This window comes from Thamnophis sirtalis, unplaced genomic scaffold (genome assembly GCF_051295495.1).
Source record: "Thamnophis sirtalis isolate CommonGarterSnake01/CBP01778 unplaced genomic scaffold, rThaSir2_p1.2 scaffold_1, whole genome shotgun sequence".
NCBI classification, from domain to species: Eukaryota; Metazoa; Chordata; class Lepidosauria; order Squamata; family Natricidae; genus Thamnophis; species Thamnophis sirtalis.
Genome location: NW_028261381.1, coordinates 39,281,730 through 39,307,638, shown reverse-complemented (window position 1 = coordinate 39,307,638; position 25,909 = coordinate 39,281,730). Strand labels below are relative to the sequence as shown.

At 38.9% G+C, this 25,909-nt stretch overlaps 1 protein-coding gene across 1 annotated transcript in view; it reads left to right on the top strand.

Moving 5' to 3' along the window:
- The window catches only part of ARHGAP15 (Rho GTPase activating protein 15), a 464,603-nt gene that overhangs the window by 425,665 nt on the left and 13,029 nt on the right, over nucleotides 1–25,909 (top strand). Inside the window, exon 13 of the mRNA XM_087711786.1 lies at nucleotides 11,922–12,027. Coding sequence (XP_087567912.1) covers nucleotides 11,922–12,027 — 106 coding nt within the window. The remainder of the gene's footprint in view (nucleotides 1–11,921; nucleotides 12,028–25,909) is intronic.

The following is a 25,909-nucleotide window of genomic DNA, read 5'->3' as shown; positions in this document are numbered from 1 at the left end:
TTCCTCTTTGCTGTGACTTGCTGCTCCGTATTGCCTATAATGTACAGCACTGTTAAGGGAAAAAAATTGGAGTCCAAGTGACTGGAAAGTTAGGTCTGCTCTGTAGCCCTGTGAGATTGTTGACATCTGCCGTGGTTGGAAAGCTCAGTAAGCAGGAAATGGAGTGTCACTCTGACTGGTAGTTTACCATTATGCTGGCATCCTAATGAACTGTCTGCAGTGCACAGAGCTTCTGGATGGCATCTTAACGCACGACTAGGCAAAAGCACTTCTTTCCTTGTCACTGTCATCCATCTGCCTGCACCCTACTGCAACCAATGGGATGGAACCATGCTACAATGTGCTATAAGCCATTTAGAGTTGCACATTGTATAATCAGCCCCATCAAATATGTAAAAGAATGACAATTATTGGTTGCTATGTTTTTCCTCAAATGATAGCACCTGGAGGTTTAGTCAGTGAAGTTTAACTTTTCTAAGTACTCTGAGGATGGAGGGGTGGGAGAATTATTCCATTAATTTCGCATACATATTTGCTAAATGGAACTGAGTTGGAAACTCATTGTCTTAACTCTTGCTAATGGACTGAAAAATAGTTATGAATATTCATGAAAAACTGCTTTTTATGAGGCACAATTGATGTGTTACAACATGACAAGTTGCAACCTTTTCCTCTGCCTCCCATTCTTTTTTATTTATTTTTAATTTATTTATTTATTTATTTTGGTTTGTCAAGCATGTGAGAAAACAAGTATGAATATAACATATAAACATGTAAGTATAAGCATGTGTAAGTATATACATAAGAAATGAATACAAATAAATGGGAACAGTAGGACAGAGATGGTAGGCACGCCTTACGCTTATGCACGCAGCCATCAACTTTTGGGGTGATGATTGGGGAGGTAGCATGAATAAGAAGCAAATGAATTAAAGAATGAATGTAACTGAAGTTAGGGCATCAAGATAGACTTTTTTTTTAAAAAAAAGTCACCATGTATGTATGCCGATGTCTCTCTTCGTGTAATAGCACTGTGCATATATGTGTCTCTCTGTGTGTAATAGCACTGATACTGCCTGTAAAATAATGGTTAAAATCAGGACTCTAAAACTTTACCCAGAATTAATAATAGATTAGGTAGCAAAATATAATTAGACCTATATTTCTGTTCTTATTTGTTTTTACTTATCTGTCTATATGTTTTGTCTATTTCATCAGAGAGAGGAGGAGAGAGAGAGAGAAAAAAGCTTATTCCCACTTACAGAGGTCAGCTGGAATAACCAAATATGCCTTCTGTTTTAGCAACATTTTCCATAAGGTAAAAAAAAAATTGGGAGGAAGGAAAGATATTCCAATATATACATATATATATATCAGCCTGGCATAGAATGACCGAAACTGAGTTAGGGCAATAGAGATTGTCTAAATTGGATGTTTTATTTACATCCAAAAGGGCAGAGCATAATTTAGTTTGCCTCAGATTTTTTCACAGACATTAAAACTATAGCAAACAGACCAGCAGGGAAGCTTACACAGCAGCACAGTAGGGGAGCTCGCCGAACGTCTGCCCAACACTATGCCTGGTTGTAGCCAGTATCAGAAGCCTCACATGTTCTCTAGCACTAAAAATTGCAACCTGGCTCGTTCTCTTTTGATTTGATTGGGGAGGCTAATGAGAAAGATGGATAGATGAAAGGAAGAATCAAAGGAGTCTCTCAAACAGGATTTCTTTTTCTTTTTTGCAGGTAAAATGATAACTGTGAGGTAAAACAAATATTAAACAGTGAGAAGAACAGAGCAGGGAGGGAGGGATAAAATCACCTAATACTGTTTGCAATTGCACACTTTGTTAAATGTAAAATAGCACCACGGCACAAGAGAACAAAAATCCATAGTTCAAAGGGTTGAAATGAACATTAAACATGTATTGGTGTGATCTCAAAATTCTTTGGAAATAGGAGTTGGTTGAAAGGTAAAAGGACATTAAGTGCCTCAACCATGACTAAAGCAGGGTTGTGACTGGGGACAGATGTTAAACTCTTACCACCTTGCAGGATAAGGAATTTACGTCAGACTAAATCCAAAGGTTTATCTGTAATAAGAGGATATTATACAAGAATTGTAAATTTCCAGTTCAGTTTTTTAAAAAGTACTTATTCCAAACTGATATTTGGAAGTGTCATTTATGGAGACAGAGTACTTGTTAGCTAGAAGATTGACAATCTAGATTTATAATCCTCAGTGCTTTGTGTTGGTACAGATGATTCCATTAGAAAACAATTAGCTAACTGTTAGTTATGGGTTACAAATGAAGTTTCTTTCCTTCCTTTCTTATAAGTTTGATATAAAGATGGCTTTAGAAGGCGTTGGTAATAATCAATTTTTATCCAAAACTCAGATTAATCATTGAGGGCATTTGCCATGCTTTAATATGATAGTCACAAATGTATTCTCTCTAATCATGTACACTGAGAGCATATGCACCAAAGACAAATTCCTTGTGTGTCCAATCACACTTGGCCAATAAAGAATTATATTCTTCTCTGCTCTTCTCTGCTCTGCTCTGCTTTGCTCTGCTCTGCTCTATTCTATTCTATTCTATTCTAATATAATATATATAATATAATATAATATAATATAATATAATATAATATAATATAATATAATATAATATAATATAATATAATATAATATAATATAATATAATATAATATAATATAATATAATATAATATAATATAATATAATATAATATAATATAATATAATATAATATAATATAATATAATATAATATAATATAATATAATATAATATAATATAATATAATATAATATAATATAATATAATATAATATAATATAATAATATAATATAATCATTAATAATTAGGATTCAAAGGTGAACTGTGGCTTTAGAATATTCAATTGCAGATCTTCAACCCTTGGAGAAAATAAAGAGACATTAGCAAACATTTCAGATAGTCCTCAATTTATGACCACAATTAGGCCCAAAATTTCTGATGCTAAGGAAGACAATTGTTAAATGACTTTTGCCCCATTTTATGATTTTTCTTGCCACAGTTGTTAAGTAAATCACTGAGTTGTAAAGTTAGTAACAACTGAATTGAATTTGGTTCCCCATTGACTTTGCTTGTCAGAAGGTTACAAAAGGTGATCATATAACCCTGGGACACTGCAACTGTCATAAATATGAGTCAGTTGCTAAGCATTTGAATTTTGTTCGCGTAACTACGGCCCTGCTGCAGTGGTCATAAGTGTCAAAAACGGTCACAAGTGACTTTTTTCAGTGCCATTGCACTTTTGAATGGTCACTGAATGAATTGTTGTAAATCAAGGATTACCTGTAGTAAATTGCTTACAAGAAGAACAAGATTATCTCTCTCTCTCTCTCTAGCTTCCACATGAATCAGCAGATACCCATTATTCCATTAAGCAAAGCTTGTTCTCATAGTGCCAATTTGTTCTTTCTTTAAAAAAAATACTTTTGTGATGCTCTCTTCTACTGAGAACAGTATCATCCTTTGTAATGAAAGAATATCCAAGATTTTCATGGAACTGCAAAAAAAAAGTGAGCGGGTAGCAAAACGCCTGGTCTCAGCATCTTTGTCTGGGAAATGGTGAAGTGTGACTGTGATTTATAATGAGAAAAAGGTATCTACAACATACAATTTTCTACCTAGCTGCAAAATAATAATTCATAGTGATGTCCATTCCAGATAATATACCTTTGCAAGGGAGGACCCATGTGGTAAGATGATCATGATAAATGTCAGACCAATGCAGGTAACGGCTTTACAAACCATTAAGATTAGCTTCCTCTTTTTTCCCTGATGATAACAGTAACCATGCTGTGAGCCTATGTGGTAATAATATTTCACGACTGATAAATGCCAGAACCAGGCAGAGGTGTTTATCATTCCCAGTTCAGAAATGCTGACTAAAGTTACCACACATTGCCAGTTTTTCCTCTTTTTCAGTCAGATAACAATTAGCAAATAGGTTGATTCATAAAACGGAGATACGCAACATTCCTTCCAAGCTTTGGGAATGAATTTTTCACCCTCTTTGTAATGAATATGTTCTGAGCTAAAACAAATTATGGAGGCACAAAGCATGGGGTAATAAATGTTAACTCAGAGGTTAGAACATTTGCAGGTTCCATTGTGTGTAAGAGAGACACACTCAATTTCTGTCTACAGTATTCCAAATATATGAATGGGTATTTTTCATTAATATTAACTAAAAACATGTAAAGTTGCCCCAAAATCTGATCTCAAAATTCTGTGCAAGATTCGCACACTTTCCTTGGATTTGGCAATTTTGCAAGATAATAGCTGCTTTAAAAGCAATTCATTTCTTTGTCTCATAGATGTTTTTTTCAAGAGGCAACTGGACTTTGTGGAAAAAGCATCTTTAGGACAATCATGGCCTGGATGATTGAGAATCTCCATAGACAAATTCATTTCTTTATTGTGGAGTCCATAGGGAGAAAAAAGTTCTGAAAAGTTTGTTGAGACCTGCAGTATTATTACTAATATTTATATATTAACAATCAGTATTATTATTTCAACAATTTAGAGTGCATTTTAAACTGATCACTGGTATATAAGACCAACACTTATGGTTCAATGTTTTGTGGCACACAATTAAGGATGCCTCGAGATCAGAAGTTACTCAGTTTTAACCCAGGTTCCTTATTTCATCCTTAACTCTTTTACTTGGCTAGAATTAGGCTCATCACCTTTGGGGTCCATTTGAAGCTATGCCACGTCAGATATTGATCAATCAAATTCCCTGGGGAACAACTTTGTTTCACTTTACCTTATACTGTAGGTCTGAGTGTTAACTGAGTCCTGAATGCTTCAGAAGACAACTCAATTTTGTTAAAGAGGACTCCAGCCTTTTAATGAGGAAAGATGAACCTTACCTTGTGTTCCTTTCCAGCATCAGCCACTCTCAGCCCTGACAGTATCATAACTGACCTCTAGCAGAGGGTTTGGGTCAGAGATTTCAAAAAGATAGACCCCGTATTTCTCACTGGATTATAGTTTAATAAATATCTTTCCTTGGTCAAACCTAAATACCTTTTAAACACCTGACACAGAAGACTTCTGAGCTTGACCTCATTCAGTTACACATTAGAGTGACAGCTGACAGATCTATCAGCATTCTCTATGAAAACCCTATCTGTATATGTCCAATACAGCACTCAGTTTGCATCCAGTGTAGTATTTGAGTACACTAAATGGAAAACAGAACTTATAAAATCAATTACTACAAATCTGAACTGTTCTCCTGGCCAGGAAGCCATTGTTCTCCTCCACCCAGGAGGCCAAACTTTAGCTATTTTTTTTAAAGGATGCCATAGAGCCATGGATGCCTCCCTCACATTACTAATTATTTCAGGCTTTTTCTACATGTTTATTGTGGCTTTATATTTGATATATTGTTTTATTGCTAAGTTTTAAAATTTGTTCTTGGGTTGTCAATAAAAATAATTCACTGTCTTTGTTGTACTTGCTAGGAATAAAGCTTTTTATTTTATTTTAAAGCCAGAACTTTATAAATGGTCATTAAAAAAAAGTCAGTTTGAACTTTGCTGAGCATTTGAATTCTCCAGCCAGATTCACATCTTTGGGGGGCATTGATGTGACAGCCATGTGACAGAATAGTGAATCTATTCCAGATTTCTCAATCTACAAAGATTTAGTCCAGGGAGGGAGTCATTTTGCCAAAGAAGTATTTGATCCTATATGGAGATGTTTGACCCCCTCTAAGACAATGCATTCAACTCCTTTAAAGCTTACATTATCACATTTTCTAGTGGAAGGGTTTTTAGGTAATAAAAAAACATAACAAAGAGGGTAGCTAATTTTTTTTTAGTCTTGCACTGTGTGGAATTGCTATCAAAATATTTCAAGAGTGCTGCATTTGTTTTAAAGGTAGCTGATAATCACTTGTGTTGCCTCTTCCCACCTCCCAGAAAACAGAGAGAGAGAAACCGAGAACCAAAACAATAAATATTTATGAACTCTATATCATATACATGACTCATTATATCTATTAATATGACTAAACCATTGAGCACATGAGGAGAGGAAAGTAGGAATGTATTTATATGACCAAATTTCTTTTTTGGTCCATGGGTTGAGATCATCTTTGCATGAAACCTAGATGACTGAAATGACAATGCGCAATGTTACAGAAATGTATGAAGGCATGATGAATCTAAGTTTCACTTCAAGTTTGCAAAAGGGGATCAGATGACCCCGGAACACTGTAACCATGACAAATGTGAACCTGTTGTCAAACATCCGAAAGTAAATCACATGACAATGGGGTGCTGCAATGGTCATAAGTGTGAAAAACGATCTGAAGTCACTTTTTTCAATGCCATTGTAACTTTGAAAGGTCACTAAGTGAACTGTTGTAAGTTGAGGACTACCTGTATAGGCTTCAATAAATTGTTTATGTCGCGATTTTGTGGAATGGAATGGAACGGAACAGAACAGAACAGAATAGAATACAATAAACAGAGTTGTAAGGAATCTCGGAGGTCTTCTAGTCCCAACCCCTGCTCAGGTAAGAAACTCTAAAACATTTCAGACAAATGTTGTCCAATCTCTTCTTAAAAGCTTCCAGTGTTGGGGCATTCACAACTTCTGGAGGCAAATTGTTCCACTGATTAATTATTCTCACTGTCAGGAAATTTCTTCTCACGTAGTTCTAGGTTGCTTCTCTCCTTGATTAGTTTCCACCCATTGCTTCTTGTTCTACCCTCAGGTGCCTTGTAGAATAGTTTGACTCCCTCTTCTTTGTGGCAACCCCTTAGATATCAGAACACTGCTATCATGTCTCCCCATGTCCTTCTTTTCATAAGACTAGACATCACTGTTCCCTCTAAGGTGCACAGCTGCGTGGCTGTGCAGCCGCGCACATGGCAAGAAAACACCGTGCAGTAGCTTGCAACTGCCGCACAGTGATTTCTACTGTCACAGGCGCTGGAAGCTGGGGAGGTCCTTTGCAGGTGGCTAGAACTGGCCGCCTGCAAAGGACCTCCCCGGACTTGTTTTGATGAGTGCGGGGCGACTGACGGTAGTTTGCACCGGCCGTGCCTGGTCAAGCTATCGTCAGTCGCCCCATGTTCAGCAAAGTAAGCACGGGGAGGTCCTTTGTGGGCGGCCAGTCCTAGCTGTTTGCACCTGGCGCTGAGGCTGAAGTTAACCCCCAAAGCCCCTGCCACCACTAGAATAACTGCTGCCTCTTCCTCCTCCAACAGCACCACCACATTTGCTGCCCGACGCTGCAGCTGAGGTGAAGCTGCCAAAGCTCCCGCCGGTGCCCCCGCCTGTGGCAGTAGTGCCTCCCCCTCCGCTTGGAGTACCTGAGCTGGGCACTGCATTACCCCTGCCCCCTCCTCCTCCGCCGTGCTTTTGAGGAGCCATGAGGCCGCGAGAGCCCGTAGCCAGGAAGGCGGCAGAGGGGGCGGGAGCAGGAAAAAAAGGCCCCATGGCTTCTCAAAAGCATGGCAGAGGAGGAGGAGGCAGCAGGGGTAACACGGTGCCCAGCTCAGGTGCTCCAAGGTGAGGGGGAGGCGGCGGCACCACTGCCATGGGCGGAGGTGCCAGCGGGAGCTTTGGTGGCTTCACAGCCACAGCACCGGGCAGCAAATGTGGTGGTGCTGTTGGAGGAGGAGGAGACAGCAGCAGTTATTCTAGTGGTAGTGGGGACTCGGCGGCATCTTCAGCTGCAGCCCTGCTCCAGGTGAAAAAAACTGAAGATGGAGCAGATCCACGCAGATGACGTTGCCGCAACATGTCTGTAGGAGGAAATCTGGGAGTTGAAGTCCACAAGTCTTAAAGCTGTCAGATTTGAAGACCCCTGGGGGTTTTTTTCTAATGGGTTAGGGATGCAAGGATCTTGTAACTTGACAGCTTTAAGACTTGTGTGCTTCAAATGCCAGAGTTCCTGAGCCAACATTTTGGTTGCTAAGCAGGAGCATTGTTAAGTGATACTGATATTATATAACACTTTTAATTAAGCGGGTACCTTGAATAAACATAACTTTGAGTTTCAAATAATACTGATTTCGTTGTTGTCTTAGGTGACATCTGTGAAAAAAATTCAGGTGCTCAGGCATGAAAATGTGCCACTCAAACACTATACTTTTCTGCTCACACTGAAAAAAAATTAGAGGGAACATTGCTAGACATACCCAGTTCCAGCAACCGTTCTTCATATGTTTTAGCCTCCAGTCCCCTAATCATCTTTGTTGCTCTTCTCTGCACTCTTTCTAGAGTCTCCACATCTTTTCTACATTGTGGCGACTAAAACTGAACGCAGTATTCCAAGTGTGGCCTTACCAAGGCATTATAAAGTGGTATTAACACTTCACGTGATCTTGATTCTATCCCTCTGTTAATAAAGCCTAGAACTGTGTTGGCTCTTTTGGTAGCTGCTGCACACTGTTGTTGCTGATACTTTGTGCTTGACAATTCCTTCACTAAGAAATATATGGGGAGAAAAAAATCTTGATCAAACATTATCTTACCATGTAAGAGTGTGTAAGACCCAGTTAGACTTATCTTGTACTTCCCGGTTTTTGGAATCATATTATGCAGAGGTGGGCTGCTGCCGGTTCGGACTGGTTCAGGCAAACAGGTAGTTCTGAACAGCGGCTGGCTTGCCCACCCACCCCAGCAGTATCCCGTCCTATATAATCACTGTGTGTTTGCTGCCATGTGCATGTGGTGCACGTACTCACATTTTTGCATTTTGGGTGAACCAATTGTTACAGTATGTAACTCTCACCTCTGATGTCATGTAAGCCCAACTCGGAACTGACTTGCTCTTTTCCAGGTGTTTGAAACTTAGCCCTTTTTTAATCTTTTGTATGATTTTCCCTAATATTCATGTCAAGATGATTATTCTACATTTCCTGGGTTTCATTTTTTTCCTCTTTTTTAAACAGTGGGAGGTCCTTGTTTTTCTCCAATCTGTTGACACCTTGTGGTCCAGGAGTTTTCAAAGATAAAACGTCTGTGGTTTTGAGATTACACCTGCAAATTCCTTTAGCATCCTGTAATCCATGTGGTCCAGGCAACAAATTCATTCAGAGCATCTAGATGTTTTCCTACCGTTTCCAATTTGACCTGTAATTCTCTTACTTCCGCTACCGTACACCTTCAGATTGATCAGTTGTCCATTTTTTCCCCTTTTGGGAAATGACAGATGTAAAATTTAGCTATTGTAATTCCCTGTTGTCCATCACCATCATGCAACTTTTTCCAATCAAGAAGTTTCCTAGACTTATCCACACGTACCCCAATAAAGTTTTCGTTTGTTTGTTCATTATTTGGGGAAATTTATTGCAAACCTTGCTCATTTTATCTCTTAGTCTTCCTCACCCCATCCTTACAGATTCATGTTATTTCCTGATATTCTGTCTTTCATATATGGCCCTTTTTCATTTTGTTTAACTTTATGCCAAATTATTATGCAGTAATATAACTATATTCTAATCCCAGGGCTGAGGCAAAGTCAACAGAAGTATTCCAGTTTATAGTATTTCTGTGGTAAGAAAATATCTCTTCCATATTGGAACTCTCCAAATATTTCCAGAGTAGAACTAAGCAATTAGAAGAATGTTTTTAAAATTAAAAACCTTTGCTAGATAAAGTCACAGTCCCAAGATCCAGGTTATCTAAAACCTGCAGCATGTAAAACTGTTTCCCTATGTCAGGGACCTTGAACATTTATTTTATCTTATCTTTTGCACAATGAAAGCACAGTTATGTGTGCTTCAACATCTCATGCAAATATCTTACTCAGAAACCATATTTTAAGACTCGGAAGCCATTAATCATATAGAAAATATGCTTATCCTAAGCCAGTCAGCAGCAATGTTGTTATCACAACATTAAAAGGAGTTTTACATCACAAAAGCGATTATAGGTCTCCATCTCACATTCTTTCATTACTGACTAATTGTTTTCCACAAAAAAGGCAGTTATGAAATGGTAGAAAGGATACCAGGCAAGGGACAGGATGTGAACTAAGAAAATCAACACAAGGAAGAATTGATCATTACAGAGCATGAAATAAAGCTTATAAGATAGGCATGTTTATTAGGTATGAGGATAACCTCCCTGGCCTAAGTTCTACTGAGGTTGGTCATAAATCTGCATAGTAACCACACTACATCCTATTGAAGACACATTTGCTTTACTTCTATGTGAAACTTCCATGTAAAATGCATGTCTTGGAGAAGAAAACAATAGTAGTTTCTCTGATCTATCAATCAAATAGTAGTCAATTATGGAAATTATCAGTCATGGCAGTCTGAAGTGATAATAACTCGGTACCTTGAGACTAAGGCCTCTAGTGTCTCATGGATCCATGGTTGATGAAATACCTTTATGAGGTACGATTGAAAGGTGCAATAGTTTTCTCCACCATAACCTATCATATAACATGTAAAGTTAAAAACTAAATAGTTTACACCATGAATAGCTGATAAAAATCTGTCCAATGTCTCAATTAAAACTTAGTGAGGGTATGACTTAATTGTATATCAATAGAAGATATGGTCGGTAATGAGCAGGGAAATGACTTAATATTACGTTCTTGTTAACACAATCAAATACTTTCCTGCTAATTATATTTGGATGGGAGAAGACCTAATGGCTGGGTAGATTATGCACACATATAGATAATTGTGTATTATTTTTCTAAGTTGAATGATAAATGAGGAATTTCAATAGAACAGAATATATATAGCTCAGAGTTGAATTGTAGAGTCCTTGGTGCTCTCTGAGTTGGTTGTTTGCTTGCAGACATTTCATTGCCTGACTAGGTAACATCATAGAGCATCAAGGACTCCACATATTAGGAATTGTTCATGTTTTGCAAATAATCTGGATCTTCCAGAATCAGAAAAAGTGCCTGCATTTCCAATGAGATGAAAGAGATCAGCTAATACTTTCCCATTCCTTTAAGTCATGGTAGCCCACTGAGAACTAAAAAAGTATTTCCTCAGGAAATTCATGAAATGAGTTTCTGGCATGACAGGTCACACCTCGACCAATCTTCCAAGGGCCAGCTCTGTATGTCACCTATAGCGAAAACCACCAAGTCTTATAACGTTAATTGCACCCCATGATAATGCCTTGGCTTTTATGGATCTCAGCTTGTTTTATCAGAGATAACAGCATCATTCTGAGCTACAATCAACTGCTACATCTCCAACGACATTCAAAAGTTCCCATTCTCCAACCTGAAGGGTACCCTGAAGGACAGGAGCTTCAGGAGGCTGTAATGAGTCAGAGAACTTAAAAATCTCCTTGCACTTGGAGTTGTCATTTATGAAAATGTGAAGACACTCTATTGGAAAATAATATTTAAAATGGGGCACTTCAGCTGTAACCATGCTTCCAGGTCACATTTGTCTGTTTAAACCATGGTAGCAGCAACACTCTAGACCAGAGGTCAGCAAACTGCGGCTCTGTAGCTGCATGTGGCTCTTTCCTCACTCTGCTGCAGCTCCGTCACTGGTCAGTACCACAATTTTGAGAAAAGCTTCCGGTGCAGGGGGCGGGGGGAGAGAAGCACAGTGCACCAGGAGATGACTCTATGGCAAGGGGAGGGTTTTCCAGTTGTCTCCACAATTGATAGGGCTTTCGGTTATGACAAGTAGAGGAAAAACTACGCCATGCTAGGAAGAGACTCTATGGTGGGGGAAGTGAACTTCCGGTCAGCTTCCGGTTAGGACCTTTGTGGCTCCCGGTGTTTTCTTTTCTGTGGGAAACGGGTCCAAATGGCTCTTTGAGTATTTATGTTTGCCAACCCCTGCTCTAGACAGTCAGATACTGTTGTAACACCCATAACTTTTTACTTCTTTCAGAAATCCAAGAACATGATAGCCAAGTGAAAGCCATAAAGGACCTTGTACAGAGATTGCCCAGGCCAAACTATGACACCATGAAAATACTGTTTGCACATCTGCAAAAGTAAGTGGAAAAGTTATTAAAGAAGAAAATGGAAATTAGAAACAAAAAGGGCAGATTGGTTTTCAGCAACATGCTGTATTGTTTCAATGCTCAACTTTTTCAGTACATCATCAGATCCTATCAGGCCAGTTATTGTGGAATATGTTACATTTTTAAAGATCGCTCCATACTAGATTTCAGACAGAAGGAAATGAAACAAAAAAACATATTTAATATTAGTCTAAGCTGATTTTGGCATAGGAATGGACAAATGCAGCCAGAACTGCCATCCTCCTTAGCCTCATAGGTACAATACATAGAATTTGTGACAATAAAACATTGTATTTTAATACATGACTCTTTGCCACTGTTTATCAGTATTTTCCTTTAAGTTTGTGGTTTTTTTCCCTCTAGAAAATAAGTCAAGGGTTTAAAAGTTGAAGTTAATTTAGAAATAGAAATTTGTTGCCAGAGAGCAGTCCAGTTAAAAACACCTTTATGTCATGAAAATTCTAAGCAACATACATTTCTTCAACGTGGCTTCACTTGTATCCCTAGCCAAGTTATACAAGTGAAGCCACATTCACATTTAAGGCTTCACTTGTATCTCTAGCTTTGTATCCCTATCCAGGGACTGTGTTGGCTTGTGTGGTTAGGACACTAAGTCAAATGACCATTGAGAGGTCAGCAGCTTAGCAGTTCAAAACCTGGCAGTGAGCTGCATGACAGAATGAGCTCCTGCAATTTGCCTTATTTCCTGTTCGTTCCTGCTCACCTAGCAGTTCGAAAGCATGAAAACACAAGTAGATAATAGGGAAAATACCAGGGACATGAAAAGAGCCCCCTCAACCTCCTCAAGAGCCCCTCTAGGCAATAATGATGTCCCCCACTTAATCCACTGTCCAACCCAGAAGCACCTTGTATGACAGAGGTGGCTTTCTGCCAGCATTACTGCCGGTTCGGTGTTTGTGCAATTTTGCTCCGCGTGCATCCGCAGTTACCTATAAATAAGCCTGCACAGGTGCAGAACATTTAAAAAGGTCAAAAAAAGATGTCACGGTGACTGGGGAACCGGTTCAGGGGCGTGGGGAGCATGCCGTCCCTACCAGTTCGGAGACCCAGTTGTCATTTCAACTACCAGTTTCACCGAACTGGTGTGAACCTGTAGGAACTCACCTCTGTTGTATGTGCTTCCAACACAAAAGTAGTAGTGTATTCCTAGCACTACAGTGCATAAAATTAAGAAACAAGGGGGCTTTCTAAGCAAAATACATATTTGTAGGCAAAGCTGCACCTTGGAGCTAATCCATTGTATAAGGATCATCAGCTTCTAGAGAGAGAGATCACTAATAGAAGAAGTCAGCATCTAAGCTAGATGAAACCTAGATCCAAAGTACGATCTCCCCTGGAATGGGCTACTTGATCAAAAAAGCTGATTGTTCAGCCACCAACAACAGCAGTCCCAGAGAAGGCAGGTTGGAGTCCTCTGGCACCATCAGGGAACCCCTACCACCAACTTAGCCAGAGAGGCAAGAATCTCATGCAGTAATGCTGCTACCCTGCAATCTAGATTCAGAGCCGAGGGTGGGGATATGAAGGATTTGTAGCATTGGTTTTTAAACAGTTTGATCCAATTATCCTTTTTCCCCAGTTCAAATAATGTCACTACCTTCACAAAGACAGATTCTGTTGTTTTACTCCTCAGCACCTCAGAAATAGCTGCCCCAAACTGGATCCTTGACTCACAAACAAGCAATTACAAATTGCTCCATTACCCCCAGGATATGCTCCAAATTACCCCCACTTTAAAAACCACTGATTTATAGTTTGACCTCCTGAGGATCCTGTTCCAAATTGACTATTTATGGCCTGCTATTTACACCTCCAGTAGGGATCTCTTGAAACTAATTCCAACTAGGGCTGCAGCAAGAACCAAAACATTAAAGCTCTTCCAATGTAAGGCTCCCCATCTAGATTGAGCTGTGAGATTTATATTAGAAAATAAATAAATAAACCAAAGATATTACTACTACTACTGGAAGACCTACTACTAACTTAAGTTACTACTACTAATTTAAACTGAAATAAAACAAGCAAGATAATTAGACCTGACCTGTATCAATAGCAGTTATTAGAATCATATAGACTTCTGTTTTTTGCATAAAGCACATTTTATTTCTTTTCTTTTGGTTTTTTTAATTATTAAAAATAACTACTATTAAATTTAGCCTTAGGAAAGGCTTGCTATTATACTCTTTAGGCAGAGCTTATTTTTTTGCTTACTTATTATGTTACCAATATATTAATATAATTTATTGATAATAACCTTGCTTATCAAGTGTATTTATAGGATGCGGTGGCTAAGACGCTGAGCTTGTCGATCAGAAAGGTTGGCAGTCGGTGGTTTGAATCCCTAGTGCCACATAATGGAGTGAGCTCCCATTACTAGTCCCAGCTTTAATTCCCTGATTAGACTGCTGTAGTACACACTAAATAGTGCTGCCCTTGAAAAATGTCTGAACATTACAATAGGCATGAAACGCAGCAGTATGATTGCTGGTGAGAAGGAGACATTTTGATCAGCATATATGTCTGCTTAACAAACTTCGGAATTCTTTTCCGGACTCAGTTCAAGTTGTTGGTGCAACCTTTATGTTGAAAACTTGGCAGTTTAATGCTTTAAGGCCTACCTTCTTTTATCCATTCCTTACAGTATGTTCTATCGGAACCAATGCCTTGAATTTTACAGGATTGTAAACATTAGGCAGACATATTAATGTGACCTTACAATTTATAAGCCACATCTATTGCATTAAGAAATATGGGGGAAGGGGAATATGGGAAGGAAGAAATCAATTAAAAGTTGTAAAAAGATAGATGATAGATAGATAGATAGATAGATAGATAGATAGATAGATAGATAGATAGATAGATAGATAGATAGATAGATAGATAGATAGATAGATAGATGATAGATAACGTGATACTTTCAAGAAACCCCATTTCTCATTGATTCACATATAGCTGTTTTTTGCTTCGTTTTCCTGTTTTGTGCTCTTCCATCCTCTTTTGATTGTAGCTCGTATAAGCAGAAACATTCCACCATTTGTAAGTTATGGATTTAAAGAAGGTTGTAATTTCTTCCACTCCAGCAATTTTATGATTTGCTAATTTCCAGTTTATCAGAATACAATTAAAAATTAAGAGGGTGTATTCTAAAACGTCGCCTGTTTAATTTCTTGCAGCTGGTTAAAATCCAACAGGTGAATGTCCTATAAGCTCAAAAGATCTGTGGCTTCCAAGGTTCTTTGTGTAAGCTAAGTAAGGTCATGGGACTCTCCTGTTCTGGCATCCTATAAACGCTGGATTCTGATTCTGATCCAAGGGAGATAATTTGTTTCTAAGATGGCTTGTAAAATGTGTCCTCCTTTTGAAAAAGGTTCCCGCACACTCTAAAGTTCACCAGTGAGCTTCTGATTCAGTACTGCAGAGCCTGAGACATGTTCCAGTTGCACGCATAAGGGACTATCAATAAAATGTGGTCACATGTCAAGAAGACAAATCAAAAGTATGATGAAGAAGCAGTAGGATATTGATCTATTGGTTAAGACATAGGGAGGGAGAGGAAACCAACAGCATGTTTGGTACAATACGTAGCTCTGAATAGTGCACTCTCAAATAGGATCCTGCTTCTCACTCCAATTATGAACCTGGCAAGGAGATGATGGCATTTTGGTGAAGGGTTTGCCTTCATGAAACAATATTCAAATGTAATGATTCTTATGAGGATGGATCTCTGTTAATCTCCTCCTCCTCCTCCTCCTCCTTTGCCTCCCTTCTTTAAGTGGAAAGCATTGAGTCCACATGCCCAACGATGGCAGAGTTTTCCAGCAATGGCATCTGTCTCTTTGGCAGCTGCGTTCAGGCACATTGTCAGGGGAGCTTACAGTTGCCTCCTGGTTTATCATGTGAGTCACTTCCTTTGGCCTATCTGGCTGTTTCGCCAGGCAGAAGCCAATTCCTTTGACTTCCCATTTGATTTTCAGAAACTTGCTCTTTCCAGCTTTTTTAATGTTTTAAAGATAGTTGCATTTCACTGCAGGGCAGCATTCTTATGCACATCTAAGTATCTCTCTCTCTCTCTCTCTCTCTCTCTCTCTCTCTCTCTCTCTCTCTCTCTCTCTCTCTCTCTCTCTCTCTCTCTCTCTCTCTCTCCTCCCTCCCTCCCTCCCTCCCTCCCTCCCTCCCCCTCCCCATCCCCCTCCCCCTCCCCCTCTCCCTCTCTCTCCCTTTTGCCAGACAGGCAATCCTCAGACTTTTCTATCTTGCCATCAATGCTCTTTGCTCTGTTAATAATGCCTTCGGACAATTTTACTGTCCTTTCGTACAGAGCAAAAGAAAATGCATCAGGAAAAAAAGAGGGGGAAATAATGCACAGAAACACCTACCCACACACCAGTGCTGCTGTTAACCCAAAACATGGGCATATGCAGAACTGAAGTGCCTTTTTCTCTTTTCAGAAATTTGTCTTTATCTTCACATTTTCCAGGCATCACAAAGAAAACAAAAACCTGCCCGGTTGAAATTAGAGCAATAAAACATGAAATCTTATGTTGGTTTTATTGCATAGTTCTCATTTCTGGAAACTATATTTAACAAAGTAGATTTATTTTTACCTATTTTATACACACACACACAAATATATATTTCAGCCAACAGCACACATCTAAGAAGAATGCAACAGTAGTTCAGGAAAAGGAAGCAATGACAATGTGATGACAGGTTCAGCAGCGATATGCAGAATGCTGTGGATAAATCAAAAATTAAAGCTATTGTATGACAGTTAGGAACACTTAGCAAAGCCGGCAAAATTTCCATTACTTCCATTACTATTATATTTTGGAGGGAAGAAAAATGCAGAAAAGTGCATGTGACTTCTATTTGCTTTTAGTCTGTTTCAGTAGGTTCAAGCCAATATATATATATATAGATATCTTAAACATGTTTGCAATTATTTTTCTTCATGTAAATCCAAAAGAAGAGGTTAAATTTTTAAGGATTGCATGTGAATGGTGGCGTTTACATGAGATGACACTTTTACAATGCCTCTGATTTCCTCTAAGTGTACGGGGGAATGCTATTTATGAAGAACTAGGAGCAAAAGGTAGTCAAAGTAACTTTCAAAATATTGGGAATTCAAAAGATGTTATTAATACAATGTGTAAAGCTGTTTTTAAATTCTATTGTGAGAGATTGTTTTACACACACACCCTTTTATTTTTATAATTAACTCAAGGGAGTGAACATATACCTAATACTCCTTTCTCCTCCAATTTTCCCCACAATAAGAAATCTGTGAGATGGGTTGGACCAAGAGAGAAAGTGACCCAAAGTCAGCCAGACGGCTGTTATCTTGAGGCAGGACTAGACACACAGTCTCCTAATTTCTGGCTGGGTGCCTTAGCCACTAGACCAAACTGGCTATAGGTTTCTGAATAAATATTAGCACTTATTATCTAAATGTATCTGAAGGTTTTACCCATGATAGATGCAATACAACATGTTCAATATTCTCCCATACTACTTCATAGGCAAAGAGTGTCCTTTCCATGGCAGAGACAGATTCTGCTGATATCAGAAGGACCATAGATGGAGTGTTAAGTCTGTATTAGACTTCTACATCACTGCAAGTTAGGGACCGTATGTCTCGAAGAGCCGTGGTGGCACAGGGGTTAGAATGCAATACTACAGGCTAGTTCTGTTGACTGCCAGCTGCCGGCAGTGTGGCAGTTCGATTCTCACCAGCTCAAGGTTGACTCAGGTTGACTCAGCCTTCCAGCCTTCCAAGGTTGGTAAAATGAGGATCCAGATTGTTGGGGGCAATATGCTGGCTCTGTAAACTGGTTAGACTGGCTGTAAAGCACTGTGAAGCATATAATATATAAGTCTAAGTGCTATTGCTATCTTTAGAAGATAGTTACATAGCTGTTGCATTTCTACTTCTGCAAATGTTAACATTTTAACTAGGGAGTGCTCAAATAACAAAGCACTCCCAGCAGGAAGTGGGGTCAACCAATCAGCATACATGACATGCATCTCCACACAAAAGGGAGTTGAGATTTGAGTGGTGTGAGGGTTGGCTCATCTGCAACCATCTGCAACCTATACTTACCATCAACCCCATTCACAGTATAGGTATGCACCAGTGGTGGGATTCATTTTTTTTACTACTGGCTTGGTGGATGTGGCGTGGTTTGGTGGTCATGGCTTGGATGTGGCAGGGGAAGGATACTGTAAAATCTCCATTCCCACCCTACTCCAGGAGAAGATTACTGCAAAAACCCCATTTCCTCCCAATCAGCTGGGACTCTGGAGGCAGAGAATAGATGTGGGCAGGGCCAGTCAGAGGTGGTATTTACCAGTTCTCTGAACTACTCAAAATTTCCATTACCAGTTCTCCAGAACTGGTCGGAACCTGCTGAATACCACCTCTGGTATGAAATGATGCCTATGCGTATTTGCAGACAAATCTAAATCAAGCTTTAGTGTGAGATGCACTCATATGATCATTGCTAGAACCCCTCATCACATTTTGCATTGATTTTTCTTATAAGAACTAGACAAGCACAGTGCAAATCCAACAGATCCTGCAATTAAGCAGTAGAATCACTGAAAGAACCACAGAATCCAAATTCCCCAATGCTCAGGATTCACAAAATGCTGATCTGATATTATCTTTTAATCAAAATGTTGTATGAATTTGTTCATGAAAATAGAATTTCCCTTCTCCATCAAAGCCTGAGAGGATAACTCATATTTTATATATATTTATTTTTCTCTGCACTGAAGATATTCTTGAAACTATCTTAAAGTCAACGATTTTGTTATAAATATCATCTATGCAAGAGTCACTTCCAGGATCAACACAGACAACAGTACTGTTCCCACTGAGGTCAACTATGGCTTCAATCCATTGATCTCAAATCTGGAGCAAAATCCCACATACATACACACACAAGCTGTATAGAGTTGTCTTGATAAATATGTGAGGTCTCATTGTCTCCAGCTTGTTTATCTTGTTGTATTAAAATATGATTATCTAGCAAATGTTTTGTATCAAGTGATCTCTGTCATATAGAGGCACCAAAATTACTAGACTTTCTTGGAGGAGAGAAAGCAATTGCATCTTAACACTTTTTTTTTTACTTAACAAAGGATCAAGATACAGAAGTAAGACAAACAACTTTATTTTTCTCAGCCAACAGTTTTTCCCCATAATTCATATGTTTCAAAATTCTCAGGCAAGACGTGAACTTTTTTTTTAATGAATAGTTACAAATCTTTATATTTGTCTGAAAGTTAAGAAGTCTTAGCTGGAATGCACTCTCCTTGTAGAGGAAACAAACCACTGGCAATAAAGTAGAAAATGGAAAGAGACCTAAATCACAGCACAATGATCTCTTTACAGCATCTGCCAAAGAGACGGTGTTCTTAGGCAGCTTCTCCGAAGCAGCGTCTTGATGTCTATGCCACATACAGATTTATTATTGTGCCTGAGAATCTGAAGGGGGAAAATGTTGATGATATGCCTAAGCAGCACTAAGCTCTGGTCATAGGAAAAACTCCAGAATTGTGGGTACCACACCCACACCTACTGATGTGGTCCCAGATTTTTTTTTCTTTGGAGGCACCTAATTAAGAAAACCTTGACTCATTTACATGGCTATGTTTGATCTAAATTATACTCCAAACCACACCAAATTAGGAGCATCTGTGAATGTGAAATGATTGTTCCCTTAGAATGGGAGAATGAAGCTGGCTCTGGACTGCACATGTTCAAGTGACAAAAAATATTTCAGATGTACCATACTTCTGAGACTACTTTTCCACTAATAATTTGCAGTTCGTTAAATCTCTCTCTCTCTCTCTCTCCCTCCTCTCTCTCTCCCCCCTTCCTTCTCTCCTCCAGATCCACTCTTCCCCACCCAAAATTATTACAGGCTGTCTACAGACAGTTTCACTTTTCTTTTTTCTGTAGCAAAGACAAAAAGGGAGGGGTGAAAGAAAGAACTAAGGGGCCACCTACTTGGTTGATTTTAAAGTGGCCACTGCTGGAGAAGCAAATCCAGCAATTGTCAAAAGTTGTCATTGACACAGAGAGCTAATTCCAATGAAATATTTTCCCAGGACTGAGCAAACATCTGCTGGAATCTACCGCTCCTCACAAAGTCTTTGTTTGCATTTTCTTGGGTAGCATTTTCATTTGTATTAACTCTGCATGAGAGAGAGAGGGAGAGGGAGAGAGAGAAATGTTATACTGGAATTGGCTGACCATCTCTTTGGAAATCATTAAAAAAACTTAACCACTATGTGTTGAATTCCATATGAAGGGATATGTTATTTGATTAGGTATTTTAGATGCAGCTTTAAAACTCAGCCCAAGCAGTTCATCCAGACAACAAATAAGATTCTACCAGCTTCTTCTAATAGATTATCCCTCACAGTATAGTATCTGTAGCACAATCTTTTGTCCACATTATAAGCTGTTGTAATTTTACTTCATACCTGCTCACAGTTGTTTTTGAAAGCTGATCATGGGTGAACAATCAATATCTTGGCATCACAAATCAAAAATACTTTGCCCAGCATGACTGGAACTATATTATTTACCGATTCAAATGTAGCTATGGATGTGAATGTGGAATCTGAAAATACGTTCTGGTTTTGCAGCCTGTTCAAAACAATGCTGGGAGAGGGAGGGTTGGAAACCTGACAGTCCATAGCTAGTGGGTTCCAGTTCACTCTGTAGGTAAGACATTATGCTGGCCCAACTAGGCTAAATGATATACATAGAATATACAGGGCGGGGCATAACCTTTTCCTAGGGGGTCACAGCAAGATCGACAGCAGTTTACAACTTCCGCGACACCTCATTTTAAAGCCCATAAAAAACTGAATTGAATGAGCTATTAAATGTTAAATTTGCTTTAAGAATGGCTGGAAAATTCGATTCGGAAGAACAAAGGATAATTGACAGAATAAAATGCATTGCCTTTCGAGAGGCTTGTTTGAAGATTTGTTGTGTTCTTATCCACCTCGTTTGAATGCTGTTCGAAGGGCTAATGGTGGTCATACTGACTATTAAATCGTGTCAATAAACTCAGTTTTTGATGGGCTTTCGAATGGTGTATGAATTATTTGTGTTGTTATTACAAGTGTTGCTGTGACTCCCTAGGAAAAGGTTATGCCCCGCCCTGTAGAATAATAGAGTTGGAAGGGACCTCAGATGTCATCTATCCCACCCTCTGCTTGAATAGGAGACCTATACCATTTCAGACAAAAGGCTGTCCAGTCCCTTCTTAAGAACCTCAAGTGATGGAGCACCTGGTGGCTTAGTTTTAGGCTGCTTCTCTCCTCAATTAGTTTTTATCCATTGTTTCTTGCCTTACCTTCTCGTGCTTTGAAGAAAAGGATGACTCCCTCTTCTTCGTGGCAACCCCAAAATATTGGAAGACTGCCTATCGTCACTTCTAGTCCTTCTTTTCACTAGACTAGACCAGACCAATTCTTGCAACTGTTCTTCATATGTTTTAGCCTCCAGTACCCTAATCATCTTTGTTGCTCTTTTTAATATTGTGGTGATCAAAACTGGAAGCAGTAGTTTGGATACAAACTACATTTACAAATGCAGGTCTGTAAAACATCAACCCTCTATTAAAGTATATGCAGATTGATAGTCAGGAACTATTTTTCATTGCCACAAAAATGGATTAGAAACATTTGCAGGTGTCCAGGGTTCTTTTTAAAGCTTCTTTATAATGAAAAATATGGCTTGTATGATCTGCATAAGATTGGAACAGCATACAAACTACAGTGTTGGTTATGGTTCCTTCATCTCCAAAGGTTTTTGAAAAGAATGGGAAACTATCTCAAACATAATCTAAAATGATATTTGTGGTCCCTTCCAATTCCACAATTCTATGATATCTAGACCTCTGCCAAATGGGGAAAAAAGAGGTTTCATATAAATATTTGACGTTATTGATGGTAATTTAGTGCTGCTAAAGAGACAATCCTTCCTGTTTGCTCTATAGAAACTTTAGATGTGCACCACAATTTTGCTGATTGGTATTTCCTGACTACGTGTTCTAAAGCGATCTCAATCTGGGGATAGTCATAAGACTTTATGGAAAGGTGCTTTCCCCTTCATTAAAGAAAGTAGTTATTTTTTCTCATGATGGCAACACATTTCCCTAAAAAGAAAGAGTGCCAGTATAATATTAGTTCCCTTTCTAATCCTTTCTGATTAGTTTCCATTGCTAAGGTCAACTTCTATTGGTAAAATTGAATATCTGGCCCATTTTGACATTTTAAGTCCCTTGGATTTGTCCCAGTGCATTCAAAGACAGCAGACATCAACTTAGCAATCTTCATATTTTGTCCTCCTTCCTTTGTCTGTCGAAAGAGTTTGAATTGTATAACTTCTGTACATGTGTTTTTCCAAGTACAACTGTCATTCTTTTCTGTAATGCAAGCTGGGACTAACTCTTCTTCATTTTCCGTATTAACATGCTATTCATGAGTTTGTTGAAAAAGGCATGAATGCTTCTTTTTTTGGTGGGGGGGGGAGAACGAGGCCTCTTGTATGAAGATATCTTAATATATTTGTTTGACCTAGTGTGTATTTTAAAAAAATGCAGTAGCAATGGAATGTCATTTGAATATATTAATGTTTTCAGCAATGGTACTCAGAGAGCTTAGTTAATACCTTATGCATGAATACATAGATATACTTCAGACAGAGGTAATGTTTTAGCCCTTGTGTTGGTAATATTTGGAGACATGGAATGAAAGAGCCTGTTCTTTTCCTGCCTTTGTTGTGGCCTTACATTGTGGTGGTGTGGAGCCAAGGTTCTTGCTGTTGCCTACACAGCCTGGATTCAATAAGCAGTTCTATATGTATATTATGACAATGTGGTCAAGAAAACCAGCCTCTTTTTTTTTTTTTTGCTATACCTTTGTGTGCCTGTATAGCATAACAAAAAAATCTGGTGCTTATTTTTCATATACTCATTCAATATGTTAACATATTCATAATTTGATACAGGTTACGTTCTTCATATAATTAAACTTAGAGTGTTAGATGAAAAACCCGCAAAATGTTATTTGAATGGAAAATATTTGTGCTTTCATACAAGAGTTATTACGGCACTGTAATGTATAAAACCGTAAATCTGACGAATAATCACTAACCCATGCTTGGTTGTCGGTTAGATCATTTCTGATTCCACCCTTAAAAGTTGTATGTGTCCCAGATGCATTTTTGTCGGTCTGTTTTGTCATTCCACCCATCAGGACCATCCATGTCCCCAAGACTGCTTTCACATTTTCTGGGCCACACGTCTCATTCTCTTAGAATAGAATAACAGAGCTGGAAGGGACCTTGGAGGTCTTCTAGTCCAAACCTCTGCTTGACCAGGACACCCTATACCATTTCAGACAAATGGTTGTCCAAATCTCTTCTTAAAAACTTCCAGTGCTGAAGAATTCACAACTTCTGGAGGCAAGTTGTTCCACTGGTTAATTGTTCTAACTGTCAGGAAATTTCTTCTTAGTTCTAAGTTGCTTCTCTCCTTGATCAGTTTCGTTCATCCCAGAGTCTTCTCAGAGTCTACCTCTCTGGCATTGTTAGGAAAGTCACATGATCAACAATCTACAATCACCCCTTGCAAAATAGAAAACAGACTTTTCCAGGGATGTCTATTGTGTTATTGCATTGCTGGTTTAGTTTCCTTTTATTGTTCCCTGTCCTCTTTGTGTTACCATGGGATGCTGTTAAGACTTAGGCTTAACAGAATCACAAAAGAAACTCCTTGTCCCGCAAAATCCCCTTTTTATTTGGTTAATGTGAATTCCTAGCATTCATATCCAGCAAAGTCCTGGCAATAAGTATTTCGAGGTTTAATTGCAACAACAGACCTTATCAGTCCTTGGATAGTTGCCAGACTGAGAGCTTCTAGTCCCAACACAGTGAAGTACCTGGCAAAGAGTCTCTGTGAGGCACAAATTCCGATAAGCAAATCTTCACAATAATAAGCAAACTAATTGTCTCCTGCAAACACTACTCCCCTTTTGCTCCTATTTGTTCCCTATGGGAGGAGGCCATTCAGCATCCACTAGTGCCTTTACTCCTGAATCAACCCCTGTTCCTTAATTGTTCCCTTCTCCTGATAGCTCTGTGCATGCGGGCATCAGGAATAGGCTCCAGCTGTTCTTCTACTGCACTTAGCTCCAACTCCGAAGGTAGCTGATAAATGTCGGATGGCCCTGGCCCCATCTCTGCTTCTGATGCAGAGCACCCATCAAAGCCTTCCCCAGACTCCAGGACTGGCCTATGTTCCCCAACCTCCTCACTGTCTGAGTCTGCTGCCAGCTCCACTCGCTGCTGGCAGGCCACAACAGATCACTTTCTCAACAAGTAAAAGCATTTCCCAGGAGCTCCTTTAAAAGCATTAAGCAAAGAGAAAGGATAGAGGACACCACAGAGTAGAATGCCAATGAAAAGTTGCAAATAGATTCAACTTTTTAAACTTTCCATTGGTGTCCTATTCAGTATGGCCATGGTAGAGGTAGTCCTCGACTTACCACCACTATTGAGCCCAAAATTTCCATTGCTAAACAAGAGAGTTGTTAAGTGAGTTTTGTTCCATTTTACAACCTTTCTTGCCACAGTGGTTAATTGAATTGCTGCAGTTATTAAGTTAGTAAAAGGGTTGTTGAGTGAATCTGGCTTCCCCGTTGACTTTGCTTGTCAGAAGGTTGCAAAAGGGGATCACATGACCCCAGCAACCATCATAAATACATGCCAGTCTCCAGGCATTCAAATTTTAACTGCGTGACCATAGTTGTAAATGTGAAAAATGATCATAAGTCAGTGCCGTTGTAACTTCAAATGGTCACTAAATGAATGGTTGTAAGTCCAGGTCTACCTGTACACCTTTCCTAATTGATACATGCTAAGACACTTTGGAGAAACAGACAGAAGAGATCTCATCCACCTCTTTTTGTGGCAACAAAGGTTCTCCAGGGTGGGGGAAATGCCTTCAAAAGCTATGAAAAGGCTGCCTTCAGGAAAGCGAAGCAATGTAGATGAGGCCTTGTGTTCCTCTGTCTGTGTATGCAGAGGAGAAACAGGGGTGCCTCCCTTTCCCCACCCAATGGAGAGAAAAAAACAGAAATGAGGGAAAGTAAATGCTTTCTTTTGCTTTTTTTCCCTCCAAATTCTTGGGATAGGGAGACATAAGTCTTCTCAATGTTCCTATCACCCATCTTCTCCCACTTATGACTGCAGGACTTTGTTGCTTGTATCATTATGATTTATACTGATATTGATTGTGTTCTCATTGCTTATTTGTACCCTATGACTATCATCAAGCATTGTCCCTTATGATTCTTGACGAATGTGTCTTGTCTTTTTATGTACACTGAGAGCATATGCACCAAAGACAAATTCCCTGTGTGTCCAATCACACTTGACCAATAAAGAATTCTATTCTGTTCTGTTCTGTTCTGTTCTGTTCTGTTCTGTTCTGTTCTGTTCTATTCTATTCTATTCTATTCTATCCTACCCTACCCTACCCTATCTTATCTTACCCTACTATCAAGTGTTGTACCTTATGATTCTTGATAAATGTAGCTTGTCTTTTTATGTACATTGAGAGCATATGCACCAAAGACAAATTCCTTGTGTGTCCAATCACACTTGGCCAATAAGGAATTCAATTCTATCCTGTTCTGTTCTATTCTATTCTATTTTCTATTCTATTCTATTCTATTCTATTCTATTCTATTCTATTCTATTCTATTCTATTCTATTCTATTCTATTCTATTCTATTGAAAGGT